At 42.8% G+C, this 21675-nt stretch overlaps 1 protein-coding gene across 2 annotated transcripts in view; it reads left to right on the top strand.

The window, feature by feature from the left end:
• The window catches only part of ABCC8 (ATP binding cassette subfamily C member 8), a 96747-nt gene extending 79117 nt beyond the window's left edge, over positions 1–17630 (top strand). For both annotated transcript variants that reach the window (XM_066609495.1, XM_066609496.1), the window contains 10 exons: positions 4486–4588; positions 5960–6073; positions 7872–7992; positions 8142–8272; positions 10682–10760; positions 11646–11754; positions 13566–13669; positions 14939–15072; positions 15231–15293; positions 17238–17630. In XM_066609495.1, coding sequence (XP_066465592.1) covers positions 4486–4588; positions 5960–6073; positions 7872–7992; positions 8142–8272; positions 10682–10760; positions 11646–11754; positions 13566–13669; positions 14939–15072; positions 15231–15293; positions 17238–17375 — 1096 coding nt within the window. In that variant the 3' untranslated portion in view covers positions 17376–17630. The remainder of the gene's footprint in view (positions 1–4485; positions 4589–5959; positions 6074–7871; positions 7993–8141; positions 8273–10681; positions 10761–11645; positions 11755–13565; positions 13670–14938; positions 15073–15230; positions 15294–17237) is intronic.
• The last annotated feature ends 4045 nt before the right edge of the window (positions 17631–21675 follow it).

Here is a 21675-nt window from a genome sequence, read left to right as displayed (position 1 = left end):
GTGAGGTTAGGATTGCAGCCCTAGGGCCCAATCCTATCCAACTTTCCAGCACCAGTGCAGTCCCAAAGTAAGGGAACAAATGTTCCCATACCTTGAGGAGGCTTCTCTGTCTGCCTCCCCACTACAGGATGAAGTGCATGCCCCACTGGCATAGCTGCACTGGCACTGGAAAATTGGATAGAATTGGGCCCTAAGTTGTCACAGGGTCATGAATATTTTACAATCTTGGCACATCTCCCACACATACAGTTCTGTCTTAAGTAGCATTATGAACTCTGAAAATATCTGATCAAAAGCATTCTCTCAGAGACAACTGCATCCTAAAGTGTTCTGGATCTTTCAAATGCAATGTAAGAAGTTACCCATAAATCATAATCCTGAGCACATTTATTTGGAAACAACAGCTCAGTTACCCCAAAATGGGGATGAAGGTGTTATAATTATACACTAGAAACAGAAAAACAGCTACCAGCACTCTGAGGCTGCAATCCTAACCACACTAACCTGAGAGTAAGCCCCATTGAACAAGATAGGCATTACTCCTGAGTAGACCTGGTAAGGCATGTGCCCTGAGTTTGTTAGCAGCACACCTGGAGGGTTTTGGAAAGGGAGGGGGGAAGTGATGGATTTGCTGGGGGAGGGGAAGACTTTGTTTTGTGTGTATCTGCTAATTGCAAACTGATGTAAACTGAGACCCAGAGGCTGTTTGGTTGCAATCCTAACCTCACTTTACTGGGAGTAAGTCCCATTGAACACAATAGGACTTACTTCTGAGTAGACCTAGCTAGGATTGTGCCTTTTGTCTTACAATAGCAGCCAACATGGGAAGTTCCCCCCCCCCCCAGGAGGCAGGAGAAAAAAGGGGGATGGCTGAAAAGGAATGGGTATTTTTATTTTTTAATCAATTTTTGGAGGCTAAGCCATCAAGAGTGGCTTTTTTTCTTTCTTGAAGGGGGAGAAAAAGAGAAAGGTGAAGATCCTTGGTTAAGCTGACACAGACCCCCACGCCTATGTAGGTCTACTCAGAAGTAAGTCCCATTTGAGTCAATGGGGCTTACTCCCAGGAAAGTAAGACTAGGATTGCAGCCACACAGAGCAAAATTACAACTCACCCCCCAAAGTACATGCTCACACACATACACACCAACATGCAGATGCCACCCCTATTCCCCCCCCCCAGGCAAGACAGAGGAATGCAGGCTGGGGCATTTGGACACCCCCCACTAAGAGCAGGCTGGGCTCCCTACTTCCCAAACAGAGGAAAGCGCTGTGCTGCCTGTACTTACTCTTCCCTCCCAGTTTGAAGCCTGCCAGGAGCACACCCTGTGATGAGATGCAGCATCTCCTCTGCTGCCCAGCAAGCCTTCTCCCCCACCTCACACTGCCCCACCCACCTCATTTACAGCCACAGAAAAGCAGCAAGTAGGCAAGCAGCAGGTGCAGCTGAGCTGAACAGCTACAGCCACTTCTCTCCCCCATATGCCTCAGGATGCCCCTGGGAGCTAGCCACGCCTCCCTAGGGAAGCCCCACGCACAGATTGAATACCTCAGCTCTGTGTAGTTACCTGGGAGTAAGACCCATTGAACACAATGAGACTTACTTCTGAGTAGACAGAAATTGGCTAAGGGGACAGGGCTACAGAAATAGCTCAGCTGCTTAGCTGATACTCAGCCAGTGGAGAGTCCTGAGTGCCATCAGAACAATCCCCTGTTCTTTACAGCCTCCCTCCCTCCCTCATCCACCTCACACAACCAGCGCTTCTTCCCCTCCCATCTCCCAGCGTGCCCCTCACCCTGCACGTCCTGGGATTGGTTATGGTTGGAGCAGAGGAGAAGAGTGCAGGGGGTGCCTAGAGGGCCTTCTTTTCCAGCTGCTTTTCCAGCAGAGATCATGAGTGCCCCTTCTCCTTTAAGAAAAGGACAAAAGGGTGGGGAGGGGGTGAGGCTGGTGGAGCCGCCCCAGAGGGTCAGCGCTTGGGGCATCTGCCCCGTTTACCCTGCCCTAGGTCCACCAGTGTCCTTATGTTATGACAAGGAAAATTCATGGGTGCAGGTGGAGTTCATGTTTCTAAAGTGCTCTGCTTTGGAGTAAAGTTTTGGGGCAAGTCAAGACATTTTACATGGATGCCTAGTTGGATCTCCAGTTACACTAAATAGCAGGGATGGGTGACTTGACTTGTAAGACTTGGATTCGAGTTGCCAAACACACATTTCCCTGACTCCTGCAGACTTGAGACTACATGTTTTGAAACCGGAAGTGACTCGAGACTCAGGAGTTTTTCTTGGGTACAAGTAGTTGCTGGGGTTTGTAATGGACCGATTGGTGCTTTCTGCCCTTCTGCACTCACTTGAAGAATAGCAGAACTTTTGTTTACATATGGGTGGGGACATCAGGGGAGTGTTAAATGAGAGTGTGCGCATGCACACATCGCCACCAGCTCTGTTTTTTCTGTGGAGCCATGTCTGACTCATGTATTGAAAAGACTCTGACTAGTGTCAGAGTCCCAAAAAGGCTGTGGCCAAGTCCCAAAGACTGTCCATAAAGAATCACATACGAGTCAACTCAAAGGGGGGAGCAACTTGAAACTTTTCTTGAGTCTCACTGTGGTGGATCAGCACATCCCTGATAAATAGAGTTTTACTGCACAATTTGGCACTAACTCCGAAGCCAATTTCTCCATTATAAACTGAAGCAACAAGCTTTAGCAAATTACTAAAGAGCAACTATCTTACGGATGAATGGCTTCATGGGTAGTTTGCCTACTAAATTTTTACTCATTTAAGACCACTGTAATAGCAACTTTGAAAATGTCAAGGTGGTTTGAGAGAAAAGTTGGCTGTGAGTATTCTTCTGTGTATCCTCCCTGTCACTGCTGACTTTGTTGGCGTAAGAACCCAGTGAATGGGCCAAACTCCCTTTCTCCCTTTATCACAACTTTTTCAGTATGAAAAGCTTTGGGAAAGGGAGTCAGGTGATCAAGACAAGAATACTAGTTTGTCCTCCTTCCAGAAATGAGTTTCAAGATGGTACCCCAATGCAATGGCTTCAACGGAAAGTAAAGGGGAAGGCGTCTAACTAGAAATTAAGCAGGATGCTTTTGTTACAAAGTTCCAATTTGCAGAAGTGCACTATCTTACAATATTTTGTTGCCTTGAACTGAGTCATCATACCCCTCTAGCTATATTCAATTGAATGACTGTCTGGCTAAAATCTAAACAGCAAAATTAACTTAATATTTATGTTTAATTACTATAGTTATTGCAAATTGGTTACATAAATCAGTCTGTTACTGCTGATTGGTATTTGTTTCACAATTGTGTGCAGCCAGACAAAGTAGGTCTACTGTGTCATTATGTTTCTGATCCCTGTATTTTTTTAAGTCTTGTTTTCTCTATTTGGAAAGAAGATAAAAATGCCCTTGTAGCTATTAAAGCAGTACTTTATGGAGTTTTGCTGGAACATGTTGTTCCTTATGCTATCCCACTTATGCTTTCAGTGGGTTTAAAACATCTCCTTTAGAATTCCTTTTGTCACATTGAAAGAAACTGCTGCCTAGGAACACCAGTTCAGCACTTAGGCAAGCAAATAAATTCAAGCTCATTGATAAGCCTTTGATACAAACAGAAGCAGACATGCAACAGTCCCCCATATTTGTTTGTTTGTACTCTGAAGATCCTGCATGCAACTTAGCTATTTTTAGGGCTGTACTTCTTTTCAGCTGCCAGTAGAAGTGACATTTGAAGTTTGGATTCCAATCACTAAGCAAAGTGCTCAGATCTTGAGTTTCTAAAATTAGTTCAGTAACAGAACCAAGTTAAAGAGGGTTAGTTAGCACATCCTTGATAGCCTTGACAAAGATGATAACTCTTCTGCAGCAAAGAAGTTTTTGATTCTGTAGCTGCAAATAAATCTTCAACAGATATATTTTTTAATTCACTATTTCCATGTGTTGTAGCTCAGTGCATGACAGGCTTTTACATTTTCTTATATAAGGCATAAGTGTCTCACAGGCCCAAATGTAATTGTTTGAATTACAACATGGTATTTTGAGGTCAGATTAAGATTAGTATTTTAACACATATTTAACACACCTTTTAAGAGCTTATACCTTTCTCAGAACTTGTTGCCCCATTCCCCCTTACCAGCTATTGGCATTGTTATAAATATAAAGGCTGTTGTCCCTTAATTTCTTTATACAAGTTCCCAAATTCCTCTCAAGAATGCTTATTTAGCCAAAGCAGCCTATAAAATATGCTTTGGTCTTTACACATTACATTGCACGTTACATTGTTTAATCTCATGTTATCATGAAATGTCACACAAGTTTATTTGCATGTGACTGATACTGTTTTGAGGGAAAGTCACCATATCTCAGGTGTCTTTAGTGGGTTATTTTAGGCTGGGGGGGAAACATGGACCTCTTCGATATTAATGAGACAGCAATTATTTCCATTGTGCTGATCTGTTGTTTTTCTTTTATAAAGGTATGAATCCCGGTTTAAACAGAAGCTTCTTGAGTATACAGATGCTAACAACATCGCTTCCCTTTTCCTTACAGCTGCCAATCGCTGGCTGGAAGTGCGAATGGCAAGTACATTACACTCCCTTAAGGCTATATAAGTGACAGTAAAAGATCTTGAAATTGTTTATTCTTTTTACTTTTATATGGTTTAGTATTGCCAGTTGTTTTCTGGTAAGGCTGTTGTCCTTACCAGAGAACAGCTGCATGACAACCAAATATTTAGCTCATAAAGATTTTCTCATTGTTGATCTGGGTCCAAAGAGCTACTTAGACAAGCCCAGTGAAATCTTCCCAACAGAACATTTTGCTACTTATTTTAAATGAATTATATTCTGACTAACCTTCCTTCCCCTGGAATGGCCAGCTCAACAGCCACCACGATATCTCCTTCAGCCTATCACCCTCTCAATGGCAGCACCAACTCTCCCCCTACCCTCCCTGTACTGAAAATTTGCCCTCCATCCCGCAAGGCCAGAACCACCATCCAGGTAACCCCAGGTAAGAAAAGAGAAGGAGCCCCCAACCCAAGGCACACAGCAAAAAACAAAACCACACCAACCAAACTAAACCAAAAACCTCACCACCGACAGATGTCAGGAAAAGCAAGAAAAGAGCACAGAATGTCCTCTCATAAGAACAGCACCCCAAAAAACACTCTTGCAAGGGCTTCTGGTGACTGAAAAGGGTGACACTTGCTTCTTCTCAAAAGGGCAACCACCTTTCGTGTCACCCCTTTAGTGACAATTCACCCTGCAGGCCAAATACCCTGCCGTTGAAAGATGACAGTCCACAGGGGACAGGTTCAACCAGGGTGGGGCTGGTCAATCTGCTGCTACTACTGCTGTTCTCCTCCTCCCTCCCTGAGGAAAGGGCAGAAGGTAAAGACTCTGTACAGATGTTTAGGAGCTGGAGGAGTTAGCCCTGTCACTTCATGACGGCTGCCTAAATATTTGATCTGCATATTGGTTTTATCAAGATAATTTTCTTTCTAGATGTGCACTGGTGCTTGATTTGTAAGAGACTGAGGGCCATATCCTATCTAACTTCCCAGCACTGATGTAGCTGTGCCAATGGGGTGGGTGCTGCATCCTGCTGTGGGGGGACAGTCAAGGTGTGGGAACATTGTTCTCTTACCTCGGGGCTGCATTGGAGTTGCATCAGCACTGGAAAGTTGGATAGGATCAACCCCTGAGTGCATTAACACTTGTAATTTAGACCTACAACTACACAGTTTGTTCTACACATCTTGTAGGACATGGAAGTATCTCAGCCATCAAATGCTCACAACAGGAGGATTATAAATCTCTAACCTCTCCTGTATTTCAGTCTTATCAATTGCAGGAGTCTATTTTTTGACTCTCAAGTTATCAGAAATAGTTGAACTATGAGTATCTTTTTGCATGCCGTGACAATTTATATTCTTATTATTTCTTCAGGAATATATTGGTGCATGTGTGGTACTCATCGCAGCTGTCGCTTCAATTACAAATTCTCTAAACAATCATCTCTCTCCTGGTCTTGTAGGCTTGGGACTAACGTATGCTCTGATGGTAAGCAAATTAAAGGAAATTAGTTCTACATAGGGTTGCCATTCAATCTGCATTTGTCTCCCAAAATATGTATCACAACTGGGCCTACTGCCCAATCCTATCCCCCACCATTGGCTCTGATGTAGGTGTGCAGGCAGAGTGCACTCTTCATCTAATAGTGGGGGGGGGGGTGACTGGACAGCAAGCAGGAGGTCACCTATGGGTCTCCTCAGACCTACACTAGCCATTTTGCTGGCATAAGTTTGAGGAGAGAAAAGGGATGCTTTGGGAAAGAGGAGATAAGATCTGGCGCACACTGGTGCCACCAAGATCCTTCACCTCCCACCCCTTGCCTTTCTCCCAATCTGCCCCAAAACTGTCCCTGCCTTCCACCTCCCCGCCTAGGACATGCTTCCACCACCAAATTACAGTACTGACAGAGGCCTCTTGAGCCTCTGCTACCCATCTGCTGTTGCAGCCTGGAAGTACATGCCAGAGGCCTAACTTTCACGCAGCACAGGGTCCTGCAGCACAGGGTCCCAATAGGATTGGGCCACTAAGCATCTTACCGCGCAATCCTATCTTGTGTTGGAACAGGCAGGCCAGGAGGCCTGCGCTGTATCCAGCACAGGATTGGGGCCAGAATTGGCTCAGCCAGAAGCAAGGGGAAAGTCTTTCCCTTACTGCCAGATAAGCCACCACAGCCCCAATGAGTCTTCTCAGACCGGTGCCACCTCAGGAGGTGATGCAAGTCCGAGAAGAATGGAGCGGCCTGGAGCCATTCCATACTGTTTGGGGAACGGGGTTGGAATCTGGTATAACTGCTGGGTCCCAGCCCCTCCTCCCACTGCCCGCCCGCCTACCCCCTAGAATGCTCTCCACCCACCTTGGAACGCCTCCCTCCCACCTCCTCCCCGCCCTCCCCAGACCCCTACATCGGACTCACAACCATCTCTCGGCACGGAGGCTGGATGCTAGTTCCATGGTCCGATCCACATCCTTGCGCCGGCCCAGCTAACTCACGAGGAGGCACAAATGTGCTTTACAGCACATTTGTGACCCTCCTTGACTGGCACAAGAGACTTGCGCCAGCCTAACTGATAGTTAGGATTGCGCCCTTATTCAGCTGTCATAAGAACATAAGAACAGCCCCACTGGATCAGGCCATAGGCCCATCTAGTCCAGCTTCCTGTATCTCACAGCGGCCCACCAAATGCCCCAGGGAGCACACCAGATAACAAGAGACCTCATCCTGGTGCCCTCCCCTACATCTGGCATTCTGACTTAACCCATTCCTAAAATCAGGAGGTTGCGCATACACATCATGGCTTGTACCCCATAATGGATTTTTCCTCCAGAAACTTGTCCAATCCCCTTTTAAAGGTGTCTAGGCTAGACGCCAGCACCACATCCTGTGGCAAGGAGTTCCACAGACCAACCACACGCTGAGTAAAGAAATATTTTCTTTTGTCTGTCCTAACCCGCCCAACACTCAATTTTAGTGGATGTCCTAAATTTTAGTGGATGTCTCAAGCTTAGTAAGATAGTACCTGTGGTCAAACACTGCAACTATCAAAACAGATTGGAAAAAAGTAAAGTTGTAATAACCCTACTGATGTTGCCAGAAAACAGCCTCACCAGCAGAAGTTTGAGCGCTTAGAAGACCTGCAAAGTGTTCAGAGTATTAAGAGTCTGGATAATAGGAGTTCTCTTTTTTATTGAAGTTGAAAATATGACTTTGGATGTTATGGTTTATGAGATACTTATTATATTTTTATACCAGATATAGATACATATCTTATTTAGCTATTTATTTTAGGTATCTAACTACCTAAACTGGATGGTTCGCAACCTGGCTGATATGGAACTCCAACTTGGGGCAGTGAAAAGGCTCAATGGCCTTATAAAAACAGAAGCTGAAAATTATGAAGGACTCCTCTGTGAGTATGATGCCATACAACTTGTGGAATAACCTTGTTAAATATGTAGTGGTTCAAAGAAAAGAGTCATGAATAACCTGAATGTTCAGCAGACCATGTTTATCCATGTGATTGCTATTTTTAAAATAAATGTTTTACTTTGGATATAGCTCCAGCACAGATTCCTCAGAACTGGCCTGACCAGGGTGAGATTCAAATACAGAACCTGAGTGTCCGCTATGACAGTACACTGAAGCCTGTCCTAAAGCATGTCAGTGCACATATCTCTCCAGGACAAAAGGTAATACAGCATCAGCTTGATCCCTCAAACAGATACTTTTAACTGTCAGAATCAAAGTTTAATAAAAATGATATGCTTGTGACAAAGACTAAGTTCATAATTATTCCAGAAAATGAAAATGATCCCTATCTTAGATACATTGCACAGGTGCCAATATCTGGTCAGAATATTTGATACTATTATTATTATTATTATTATTATTATTATTATTATTATTATTATTATTATTATTCAGCACTGTTTTGGTGTTTGCTTTTTAAAATGAGTTCTGTTAAATTGGCACTTGTGCAGTGTAATTCTAAGCATATTTACTGAGACAGAAGTCTTGCAAAGTTCCTGGGTAAGTGCATAGGCTTGCAGCCTCAAAGCCTTACATTTGTCTCCCATGCTCTCAAAACTATGCTATGAGATCTAAGACCCAACATAGCACACATTGATTCACAAAAAAGGGTCACCTTTTTACTCTTAACTCTTAATTCTTGTGTTTGCATTGGCAGGAAATAATCACATGGATAGAAGCTTTGGCTAATCAAAAAATAATTGGGAATGAAACATTATTATTATTTTCATTATTCACTGGGGAAAATGAGAAGTTGAGTAATAAAGAATTAATTGCAAATCTTACTGGACTAGCAAGGTGTGAGATTGCAAAAAGCTGGAGAAATGCCCTAGATCTTACATTACAGAGATTTTTGAATAGGACCTGGCAAATAGTTACTATGGAAAAATTGACCAATAAGGCCAGAATATATCGAGGAGAAATAAATGATCAATTTATGAAAATATGGCAGCCCTTGTTAACATATAGTGCTGAGTTGGATAGGAAGAACGATGTGGAAAGTGGTCTGGATTGTTGGTCTTTAATTTTTTAGGTAATGATATTGTATACAAAATTGTTGCCTCAGGAGATCAAGGCATTTCCTTTCACTCTGAACTTGGGTTCTTAGATATGTTAATATATACTAAACCTCCTGTCCTCCTGATTGTTTTGGGAAGCCTTGTGTGTTTATTGGAAAAATGGGTCTTCAGTCAGTGATTAGTGTTTTTTTGCTGGAGCGCCAATGTCTTTTGAACTTGAAAAAAGAGAATTGTGGAAAATGAAGAACCTATTTACATGGTCATCTTAAATAGATTCCTTTTGTTCTAATTACAAAATGTTGTACTTGATGCTTTAAATAAATAAATAAATAAATAAATAAATAAATAAATAAATAAAAATTAAAGGGGAAAAAATTCTTGTGTCTCCCTACATTGTTCCCTTAGGCATCATCAGAGTTATGATCTCTTATATTTTTAAACTCCCCAGATACCTTCTACTCATACTTGTAGAAGAAAAGAGAACAATGTTCTTATGTTTTATTCAACTTTTAGTTACTGAAACTTTCAGTATTCTCCAGGGTTACATATCCCTTTTCCCTCAATGAAACAAACTGAAACTGTGAAAATGGAAATTATCACTGTCTCTTCTAACTTAGTTAGGTTACAATCCTAACCAGGTCTACTCAGAAGTAAGTCCTATTGTGTTCAATGGGACTTACTCCCTGGAAAATGAGGTTAGGATTGCAGCCTCATAGTTATAACTTTCTAACAATATACCTATAATTAATTCAAAGTACAAACCTATGTATGTCTACTCGGAAGTAAGTCCCATTATAGTCAATGGGGCTTACTTCCAGGTAAGTGTGGATAGGATTGCAACCTATGTATATTGCATATGTATATTTCAGAAGATCCTTCTTGCACACAGATACACATTCTTGAACAATAAGCATTGCTGCAAATGCATCTAAAGCCAAGCTATTAATAATTCTCAGTGTCCTTCAACAATATGGAATTTGCCAATGACAATCTACTCCTGCATTTGCATTGCCCTTTCTTAAGCCTTAGTGCAGCTGTTCTCAAACTCTCTGGGACTCTCTGGGAGTTTGAGAACCAGAGTAAGTCTGTGGGGACAGGGTGGAAAGCAGGGACACAACCCCCAGGATGCGGGGAGGTGCGGAGAGTCCTGCAGAGCCCTCTACAGGACTCCTAAACACTGGGAAAATGCGATCATGACCCACTTTCACACTGGATTTTGTGATAGCAACCCAGAAGTCAGTCGCAATCACGTTTTTCCAGTGTTTAGAGGTGCAGGGAGCCCTGCAGAGGGCTCCGCGGGACTCCCTGCGCCTCCTGTATGCCAGCAGGGACTACAGTGAATTACAAAAAAGTCCCTGTGTGCCCAGTGGCACAATCCAGGGGATCACTTTGCTGCCTTCTCTCTTTCCCCGCCCCTTAAAAGGGCAACATCAGTGGTTCTTAGGCTAGTGGGTCATGACCCACCAGTTTGAGAACCACTGCCCTAGTGTTTATGATAGTCACTCCATACATATGTTTCCCCATCTCCTCTCTTTTTATTTTGATTTGCAGATTGGAATATGTGGCCGAACAGGCAGTGGAAAATCATCTTTTTCTCTAGCCTTTTTTAGAATGGTTGATACCTTTGAAGGTAAGATGGTGCAGATTAACCAAAGTTGCTATTATTATTCAACATGCCTAGTTTGATTGTATTGCTTTAATATTTTATATCTGATACATGATGCCTCAGGGCCCAATCGTATCCAATTTTCCATTGCCAGTGTAGCTGTGCCAAAGGAGCATGCACTGCATCCTGTGGTAGGGAGGGAGTCACAGAGGCCTCCTTAAGGTATGGGAGCACTTGTTCCTTTACCTTGGGGCTGCATTGTGGCTGCACCAGTACTGGAAAATTGGATAGGATTAGGCACTCAGGGAGCACTTAAGACAACAAGATACCTGTATCCTATTGCCACTCCCTCGCATCTGGCATTCAGATATAGGCTACCTCTGCAACTCAGCATAGAAAATGCTATTTCCAGTTTTTTCATAAAAACTGGCAGTAACATTTTTATGCCTTTAAAACGCATTATGAGGGCTGATGAAGCTCTCAGTGGAAAGCCCTCAGCGCATCCCCAGTTATCTGCAGTTTCAACTATCTGTGGGAGGTTCTGGAACAGAACCCCTGCAGATACCGGGGCACACCTTTACTAGTAGCTTTATGCAGAAGGAGATGGCCAACTACCATTCTGAGAACGCCACCTTTCATTTAAAAAGCTAGTTTCTAGTGCTTTTGCTTATGACCTGGGCCAGCAAATTAGCACTGATCCAAGTATACCCTGCATGCACTGCAGGATAGGATAAGATTGGGCCCTTAAGGGTAGTTTAAGCTACTGTAACTAGCTGCTATGTGAGGTATGTACGGTATGTGATTTTGTGCCCATCAAATGTTCTTTAACTGCAGTGTGATATAATTAGAAAGGTGTTAAACAGGATAAACACTGTTCGCTTTTTTGTTTTTTTTAACAAAAAAACCCAGGAAGGATTATTATAGATGGTATAGACATTGCCAAACTTCCCTTGCAAACATTGAGATCCAGACTGTCTATCATTCTCCAAGATCCTATTTTGTTCAGCGGCACAATCAGGTAAGGATTGTAGCTATTTTTAGAGCCAAAAGGTGGGCTAGAAATCCATAGACAGATAAATAGATGAGTAGGTGAGGTGTCTGGAACCAAGATGAGAAATGATTTAAAGGTCCTGTAATGTTTAGCCTGGAAAAAACATGGGGAAATATGATAAGTGCTCTTCAAATATCTGAAGGGCTCCCACATAGAAGAAGGAAAGAACTTACTCTTTGAGTCTCTTGACTAGAACCAGTGGGCCAAAACTACAGGAAAGTAGGTGCACAGCCCAATCCTTTCTTCCCCCTCCCCTCCAGTGCAGCCGCACCAAAAACAGGCACTCTGTAGCCAGCAAGGAGGCAGATTAGGAGACTTTAGCAAGGAAAGAGAATGAAATCCCCTAACCCATGGAAAAGCCTCCCACTCTGCAATGGGTCTCCTTGGACCTGTCCTAGTGATTTTGCTAGCACAAGTCTGAGGAGAGAAAGGAGGTAGAGATGCTGCAGAAAGGGGAAATAGGATCTGGCACACTCCATCACCACTGGATCCAGCCCCTCCTGCAGACTCCCCTCCCCACGCTTATTCTGCCTCCGCTGCCTCCTTAGCTTCTTCAGTGGGTGGTGGAGAAGTTTCCAGCCTTCTCACCAGTACTCTGGCAGTGCACTACTTTGTGCACAGAAAGCATTTAACAGCTGCTTTACAGAATCCTGTGCTGGCAAGAATTAGCATTCTACCAGTGCTTACAGCCAATAGGATTGGGCTGTTAGACTAGACATGCTTTACTCATGATGGAGACTGCCTTGTTGGAGGTTTTCAAGCAGAGGCTGGATGGCTTCTGCCAAGGATGCTATAGCAGCTGTCTGCACAGTGCAGGGGATAGGACTAGATTATCTCTGAGGTAGCTTCCAACTCTGTGATCCTATGATTAGACAGACAAAGTTCCTGTTATGGTCTGTCAGCATTTGTGATTTGGAGGAAGATGGTTTTTGCAAAGTCATTCCTGGTTGCTTCTGGGATTGCTGTTCCGCTATGTCTCAGTAGGCAAAGAGAAGTATTGTCTCTTAAAAAATGAAACTTGCAGAACATTCTTATAAATTGTTACATTTCAACCCAGGTTCCACTCCCTCCAGGACAAAAAATCACTTCTGTGAGAAGGAACTAACAGTGCAGGGAATTTCAAAATTTCTAGATGTCTCCTCTACCCCATCCTCACTCTTTTATGACATGCTGCTGGAGTTTACTGTGAAAATAAAAGTAATTGATTTCTTCCGGCTCTCTCCCTGAATAGGGCTTGAATGATTTATAAGAGATGAAATGGCTGCCTAGATTTGTTTTATTCACTTATCTGTTCCAAGTATTTTTATATCATTTAGGTCAACCAGACATGTATAGCCACATTAAAAATTAAAGCATGCATCTTTTGCCTTACTGGTAGTAATTGGGCTGTATATTTTAAACAGAATAATAAGACACAAAAGCAATTATTTCATGTTTCTGCTCATTCACCAGGCCTATAGTAAGCTGCTCCTGAGCTTCTGTTAATTTGCTGATTCTCTTTTTAAAATAATTTTATGCAGATTTTTATACCGTTTATTCATTTTATTGTTTTAGATTGTTTATTAGTTATTATGTAAGCTACCTTGCTTTTTTAGAATGGAAAATGGAGTGAAATCCATTTTATATTATATTATAATCTATTTATATTATATTATATGGAAATCCATCCATATAAAATCATAATAAAATAAATTATAGGTTACAGAAAACTGAGATTTACCTGTGCATGTGATTGATACTGTTTGATCATTTTGGTTTTGTTTTTTTTCATTTCACAGATTTAACTTGGATCCAGAAAAGAAATGTACAGACAGTATGCTCTGGGAAGCTTTGGAAATTGCACAGCTTAAGCATGTGGTGAAAGCTTTACCTGGTGGGCTAGGTATTTATTTATTTTTCACATTTTTATACCACTCTTCCTCCAAAGAGCTCAGGGAAGTGTACACAGCTGCTCCCCTCCTTTTGACAACAACCCTGTGAGGTAGGTGAGGCTGAGAGAAAGTGACTGGCCCAAGGTCACCCAGGAAGCTTCATGGCTGAGGGGGGAATTTAAACTTGGATCTTCCAGGTCAAAGTCCACGGTAATGAACGGTAATCTTCATATGTGGGGAAGCTAGTGTTAAATGAAACCAGAGTTAATTTAAATTTAATTTGGTTTTATATTGTAGATCGTCTGAGACTTGGAGACTGACTGTAGATATCTCATTAATCCAATCCACATATTCTTGTTTTTCCTCTGCCCCTCCATCATCACAAGTCAAACTGGTTTTCCATGTTTATGCAGCATTTTAAGCACTGCCTAGGAAAATTTCAAACTAGCTTTCACTAAAGCAGTAAGGATCGCTGCAATAAACTGTAGCAGTGCTTTGCTGCTTTGGGAAGCACACAAGGCTTAGGGCCTTGTTGCTTGAGGGAGTGCAGAGAGCAAAAGCACTGAAGGGGGTTGAAAGTTAGAACTGGAGCAGCAAGGAGTCAGAGCAACGAATGAGATGCAGACCGGTTTCAAATGTAGATGCCGGGAGGAAGCCGGAAGAGGAGTGAGGGAGCAAGCGAGAACTATCCTTACCTAGCTTCCTCCAAGCCTTTTATTGACTTTCAAACACATGAAGCAATACTGATAAGCTTCTAGTTACAACTAGCTGGGGCTCTTAGCTAACCACAACATATTTTTAGATAATGAACTCCTGTTGTTCACAGCACTGGGCTTAGACACTCAGCATATTTCAAGGCTGGCAGAGTGTGCTTCCCTCAGACACAGGCGTGCCTGCTGTCGTTGCCAAATACTAAAGCTAAGCCCAGCGCTTATGCATATGCTACATAAACTATATATATTTTGGTGTGATTATCATGTGTTGCATATGCTGGCCACATTCTAGAAAAACATTGAGAGGTACTCCTGCTGTTCTGGTCCCAGTGTGTAAACAGAGTATAGGTGGTTATAATTTTGAATGGGGTGGTGTATGTATGTGAAATGTGCACACATTTGTTTGATATGGAAGAATGAGTAGGGACAGGTATGTGCATCAGTTCCGGGATTGCCTAGTCTAACCACTGCCTGCAGTATGTGACCATAGAATAGATATATCAAAGAACATATCCATGAATTTTCATAGTTATCGGCTTATCTATATATTAATTTTGTTTTATTCAGATGCTATAGTCACAGAAGGTGGGGAAAATTTCAGCCAAGGGCAAAGGCAACTGTTCTGCTTAGCCAGGGCATTTGTACGGAAGACAAGTATATTTATCATGGATGAAGCCACAGCATCTATCGACATGGCCACTGTGAGTTTTTTGTTTCAAGCAAGCAGTACAAATGATAGCATTTTTATTAAATGGGAACAAAAACTGTTTATTTTTAGTAAGTAACTGGATTATGCATATTGTTTCCATTTTAAATAAATAAATTCATTAACAGAAATATTTGTTGCCTGCTTATATAGGAAAACATTCTTCAAAAGGTTGTAATGACTGCATTTGCTGATCGTACTGTGGTGACAATTGCTGTAAGTATATACCATATTATGCTATTGAGATGCTATTTGTAAAGTCACTGTAATTTTTGGATTTGCCTGACCTCTTGATCCTTGCTTATAAAAGGATCTAAAGGATCTTGTTTCTAAAGGATATTATATAATATATAATTAAACTGAGAATTGTTATTTTCAATTGATATAAAATATTTCAGATAGTTATCCAGCTCTCTCTAGATAGGATAACATCTGACAAGTGAAAACTTTGCAGAACACTTGAATAACAAAATTAAGTTTTCCCAATAGAACATCTGCTTCAGTAGATATAAATTGAGGCTCCATTGTAAATGTTTTTAGACATCTTGATTAATTCAGGCAAACTGCATTCAGCAGCAAAAAACAAAACCTCAGCGATGCTCGGAAGAGATCCTCATCTGGGAATTCCTACAAAGCTTTTCCCAAGAGCAGCCCCAGATGGCTTAATTATGATTTGTGTGCTTCTCGGGGTAGCATAAATTGGGAAAAATTGTATACAATGCAGGAATTTTCTGCAGATATCTGCAGAATAATCCTAAATTACCATTACTTCTGATGTGCTTCAGGGAGGCACTGATGCCATAATTTTTGTAGATAAAGGATGAAATCCTGTGCACTCTTTCCTGGGAATAAGCCCCACTGAGCAATTGTGGTTTACTTCCAAGTAAATATGCATAAGATTGTGCTGAAAAATAGGTAATTCATGTCTTCAAATAAACTGTTATTTAAATGAATGAAAAATTACAAATCTCAGTGTGGCCACCACTATAGCTTATACAGTATTTGGCTCCTCAAAAGTAGAAACAAATGTGCATGCTTGCAATCTTGGCTAACCTCAAAGTAGTCAACACATGAGGGGACAGAATGGGCAATTTTAAACACTGAGGGAGGGCAGCCCAATCTTAAACTACCCAGACCACCAGGACTGCCGCTGGCAGCTCCTCTGGAGACGGGGATGTTTGTCACCTTCCCCTGGGTAAGGAAAGTAGCCCCACAATGAGGCTACTCGATTCTGCAGCGGCCCTTGGGCTAGTGCAGAATCAAACATGGCTCTGGATCCAGCTGAGCTAAACTCCTCCGTCCCGCCCCTCCCTCCTAGCTCCCTCTCCCCACACCCCCATTCACCTCTCTGCTGCCTGGCAGTCCAGCTGGCACTGGGCTAGCTCCAGCAATGGGCGGGTGCTAAGGGCTCGCAAATGTGTCTTACAGCACATTTGCAAGAGTGCGCACCAGCGGCAAGCCAGTGAACCAAGCTCAGGATTGGGCTCTAAGAAGCAGTTCCAGCTCTCAAAATGACAGAAGCCTCTAAGAAGTCAGGATTTGCTCTTTCTAAGAGTACAGAGCAAACTAAGGGACATTTAAGTGCAAGAGCCATTTAGCCATCTCTGTCAAGGCCAAAGTACACAAGCATTCAAACAAATGCTGTTGAGGCCTGCTTCCAACCAGAAGCACCTCTTTTTTCCTTACAGTCAGCTCTAAAGGAGGCAATCGTGGTTGGAATTGGAACACAGAGGGAGATCATTCTTGCCCTGTATATTGCTTGTATCTTCAAAATAAAGTGAGGATTTGACTCTGAAGTGACAAGGTTGCTTGGACAGCAAAACAAAACTTCAGAAGGGGGTTTTCAGGCTCCAAACAGTGCACAAGGAAATAATGAACCTCCCCACAGACTCCAGTTCTGACTAGGATCACTCCCTACCTCATCCCCATGCAGCTGCTTTTAAGGAAAAAAGAGTGCTTCCTTTCAGAAGCATGTCTCCACCAGTTGTTGCCTGCTTGTGTAGTTTGGCTCTACATTCCATTAAACAGTGATGTTTCAGCAAAATGAAATCTTTTCTTACAATTTGTCTTTTGATACTAATAGGTTTATATACAAGCATTTCTATTCTAGGTGGTCGTATCTGGTAATTAGAATTCTCATGAATCCTCTTTGTTTTGCAGCACCGGGTACACACAATTCTTAATGCAGATATGGTTATTGTCATGAAGAGAGGAGTAATTCTGGAATATGACAAACCAGAGATTCTGCTGGAGCAAGAAGGCAGCGTGTTTGCTTCTTTCGTCCAAGCTGACAAGTAGATGCACATAAATTAAATATCTGAAACAGCAATCTTATTATTCATTTTCTTTTGCAGATCTGCAACTTTTTTGGTCTTTGATTTTGATTGTAATTAATTTATATTTTTAACTTGATATTTTTGATTATTTGGTTTGTTTTATAATTGTTGTAAGCTGCCCTAGAGGCCCCTGTGGGGGCAGGAGGCAGGGCATAATTTTTTACAAAATAAATATGTAAATTATCTGTAAATAAAATATTGATTATTTAATCATAAATGTTTTGCAAATATGCTATCTTTGTGTACTGTTTTTTTCAGGCATTGGGTTTCCTAATGGGTTTTTATTCATTTAAGGGCACAATCCTATCCATGTCTGCTCAAAAGTAAATCTTATTGTGTTCAATAGGACTTACTCCCAGGAAAGTGTTGATAGAATTGCAGCCCAATCCTAAGCTGTCCGAGGCATGCAGCTGCAGCGGCACCTGCACACCTCAGCCTGCCATGGGCGGCACCTCGAGAGAAGGGGACTTTCACCCCCTTCTCCCAGGTGACGGAAGCAGCCCCGCAATGGGGCTACTCACTTTACCGTCCATAAAGTGAGATAAAGCCATTTGTGTAGGGTGCTGTGCCCTGCACGAACAGACAGGATCCGGTGAAGCAGAGCTCCAACAGACCCGCCTCCAGCCTCCCCACTCCGTTCCCCCGACACACCTCCTGCCCGCCCTCTCTTCGCCCTACCCACACCTCCCCCCTCCCCAGAATGCCCCGTCCCCACCCACCCCCGCTTACTGTGCCACGGCTTGGCGGTCCATGAGACCACCGAGCAGCAGAGGATGGCACCCATCCGGCACTAGCCCAGCACCAGCCAGCGCTGGGCTAGCACGGGCAATAGCCCGGCAGTAAGCCTCACAGATGTGCCTTATGGCACGTTTGCAACAGTGTGCTCCGACACTGTGCTCCGGTGGAAAGCAGGAGCACTGAGCTCAGGGTTGGGCTCTAAATCTGCATACCTACCAAGCCATCTAATTCAGAATGTCAAATCATTTTAAAAAACATAAGCAGATTTAAATTTTGGTGCATCTGAATAAAGATGCAATAAAAATTGCATAAATAAAATAAAAATAAAAATAAGATAATGTCCCCACATCCGAACAGTATTGGCTGATTTGCAAAAATTTATTAGACCATAAATAGGGAAGTGAATCCCTCAGAGGAGGAAATGTAACATCGGTGGGCTAACACAAAACATCACCTTATATACTTTTGTCATACATATATGAAATACAGATTGAATGGCTAAGAAAAAATGGTAATGTAAAGAAGAAAGCATTGACTTGCAGAGCCCAAACTATTGGCAGCATCATAGGCCTCTTGAGCAATAGAATAGAAATATAAAGAAAAATGTGCTGCTGAGAGGTAATACATGATACCCAGCATATAGAGGCAACTAAATAGACTCTTATTAACAATGCAGGTCCTGACATTAATCACTAGGAATGTGATCCGTTCCCAATGACATCAATGACAAAACTTCCATTAGTCTGAATTGCACTGAAGTGAACGCATTGCTGTTCTTAAAACACTACTGCAATGGTTCAAGGTGGAATTAAATATGCAGCCATTACCTAACTGCTGTGGAAACTTAAAAGTTATCTATACAGTTAAAATCTGAGCTTGGTTCCCTTAGTATTATAGTCACTAGTCACTAGATGCTATTACCATGCAGTGCAAGCCTATACATGTCTGGAATGCAGCATAATAGGCCAATATTATCCCTTGCCACACTGTAGCATGCAGGCACTCCATGAAGGCGCATACTGCATTCTATGTCTTGCAGTTGATCAGGAGGCCTGCAAGTGGTACGGGAAAATATTATTTCCTTACCTGTGCATAGTCCCCCTGATGGTGTATGGGTCTCCTCTGTATATAGCTGGCTTGAATCCAAGGAGAGCCAGAAGGTGGGCCAAAAAATGGAAGACAGGATCTGGTACATGTGACTGCTGCTGGATCCACCCTGTTCCTCCCCCAAACACTGTTACTTCCCTTCCTCACCCACTGCCCACCACCAACATACCTTATCTGGCTGTGGCTGGGTGCTCCCGTGGTGTACATGCAGTTGCCAACCTTTTGTGCTGATGGCCCTGTTTGTTATTTCAGCATCTGCAGAGCCAAGGTAGAGGACCTTCCTCTGATGGAATGCTAGCCAGCACACTGATGGGAAGACTGGAGCCTTCTGGGCACACTGGTGGTTTCAGGGACACCTGCCAGACCAGATAAGTCCAGCGCAGGGGGAAGGAGTGGAGTAGGGCAGAGGGAGGGCAGCAACAGGGTTGGGGAGTGTGTAGATGGGACCAGAGAGGGACCAGGATCAACCATATTGGCACGTTCCATACCCTACGCAGGCCCATTCCACCTGCATGGATCTACTTGGACTTGTGCCAGCAATAATGCTGGTGCAGGACTGAGTTGACCCACTGCAGTTCCTAGGACAAGGGGACAAATGTCCCCTTACCCCAAGGAGACCTTCAGCAGCTGAAATTCCCCAGCAGGATGCAGTGGAGACCATGTCAGCACTGCTGCATTGCCACAAGGAATTTAGTTAGGATTGGACTGTAAAATAAGTAGCTGGTGGACTGCAGAGTTTTAGTTGGGGCAGGGAGTCAAGCCGCGTAGCCCTGATTAAATAACATCAGATTAACAGCTCATAACTTGGTTTGACTGTTTCTCTCGTTGCATCATAAGCAATAAACACATTTTAATGTTTCTTTTCCAAATTTGAATAGTATAGATACATAGTAAAAAAAAAATTATACTGTACTGTATTTTAAAATGTATTTAACACTGTTAAGTACTAAAAATAAATAAAAGAGAACAATATGTAGCACCATTTGGAACAGCTGACAGTCAAACTGTGGCAGAGTGTTTTGAGATATATAATTTATGGAGCCTGCTGCGTATGACCTAATTTTTCTTTCTTCATCTTCCACTTACTCAGTATAGCTCCAGCCTGATGCTGTAATTCTATATTGTAACTGAGCCTATGATATGTTCTAGTTGCTACTTTGTTTACCTCTGTAGAGTATACCACAACATACTGGAGTTAACTACTGCAGGAAAATGATAAAATAAAAAAGCCAAAATCTTTATTAGGAGCAAATGAAATTATTAAGAACATTTGCTACCCACACAGAACAACAAAGATGAATACAAATAATCAGGTGATAAGAGTCATCTCTTGGTTTTTACCCTGATTTAGGACTTGTGCCGTTCAAGCTTCTTGGAGAGATACATTAAAAGCAAGCCAAAAAATGACTGTAATTGTACCATTTGTTAAACTAGAAAATAGCATCTCCTGCATTGGCAGGTATACATATACCCCTCCACACACAGGGATACACACAAACACTTCATGCTTTTTCTTTTTTTTAATACAGAAAGGTATCAAAAACATTTGTCCACCACCAGGCTGCCAAGTGAGAATAACATTTCATACATCATACTGGCCTCTTGTCCATGAAGGCTTTTGCCAAAATAAATCTGCTAATCTTTAAGGTGTCACATGATTCCTTGTTCAACAGGTGCCCTTTTTTGTTATTAAAAACAAGAGGAGGAAAAGACTTGGGTCTGCATTGCACCTTCTGTCCTGTTCAGGGCCTAGGAGAGGGAGGTAAAGGGGGTAATTTGTACCCCGGCCCAGGAGCCAACAGAGGAGGCCCAGAAATTTTCTGAGATCTTATGTTTTCCAATCTACTCAGGCTTGTTGCCCACATGGGGTGCTGGGGACACTACCACGACTGAGGGTGCTGGGGATCCTACTGATGCCACATGGGTTAGTAGACCTGGGCTCCACAGACTTTTCCAGCTGTCTCTACCCTCACCCCATCCTGTCCCCATTCTGTTCACCCATCAACACCCTCCCCCACTATTTCACCCCTCCCCCTTTGCAAAGGGGCCCAAAAGAAACTTTGAACTCCTGATAAAATTCCTCTCAGAGGCCCTGGTCCTATTGACAACCCAATTCAATAAGCCTTGTTTGGAGGCAACTGTGCGGGTATAGGATTTAGGCGCACCCCATTTTGCACAGGGGCATAGTGGTATGGGATAATAAAAACAAAACCATGTAGGCACAGAGACTGAGCGCTCTGTTACTGATACCAGGACCGACTCCTCCATGAAGCCAACAGAAGCAGTGCTTCTGGCAGCGGCTGGTGGAATGGAGCACATCTCTGTCCACCTACTTGCCTCCACTCCTCCCACTCCCTGGAGCTGAAAAAAAAGAGGGGAACAGAGACAAGGAGGGGAGGTGAGGGGAGTGCTGAGTC

Source organism: Tiliqua scincoides, chromosome 1 (assembly GCF_035046505.1).
Source record: "Tiliqua scincoides isolate rTilSci1 chromosome 1, rTilSci1.hap2, whole genome shotgun sequence".
Classification (NCBI taxonomy): Eukaryota; Metazoa; Chordata; class Lepidosauria; order Squamata; family Scincidae; genus Tiliqua; species Tiliqua scincoides.
The sequence above is the reverse complement of the archived record's forward strand: the minus strand, read 5'-3'. Positions and strand labels throughout refer to the sequence as shown.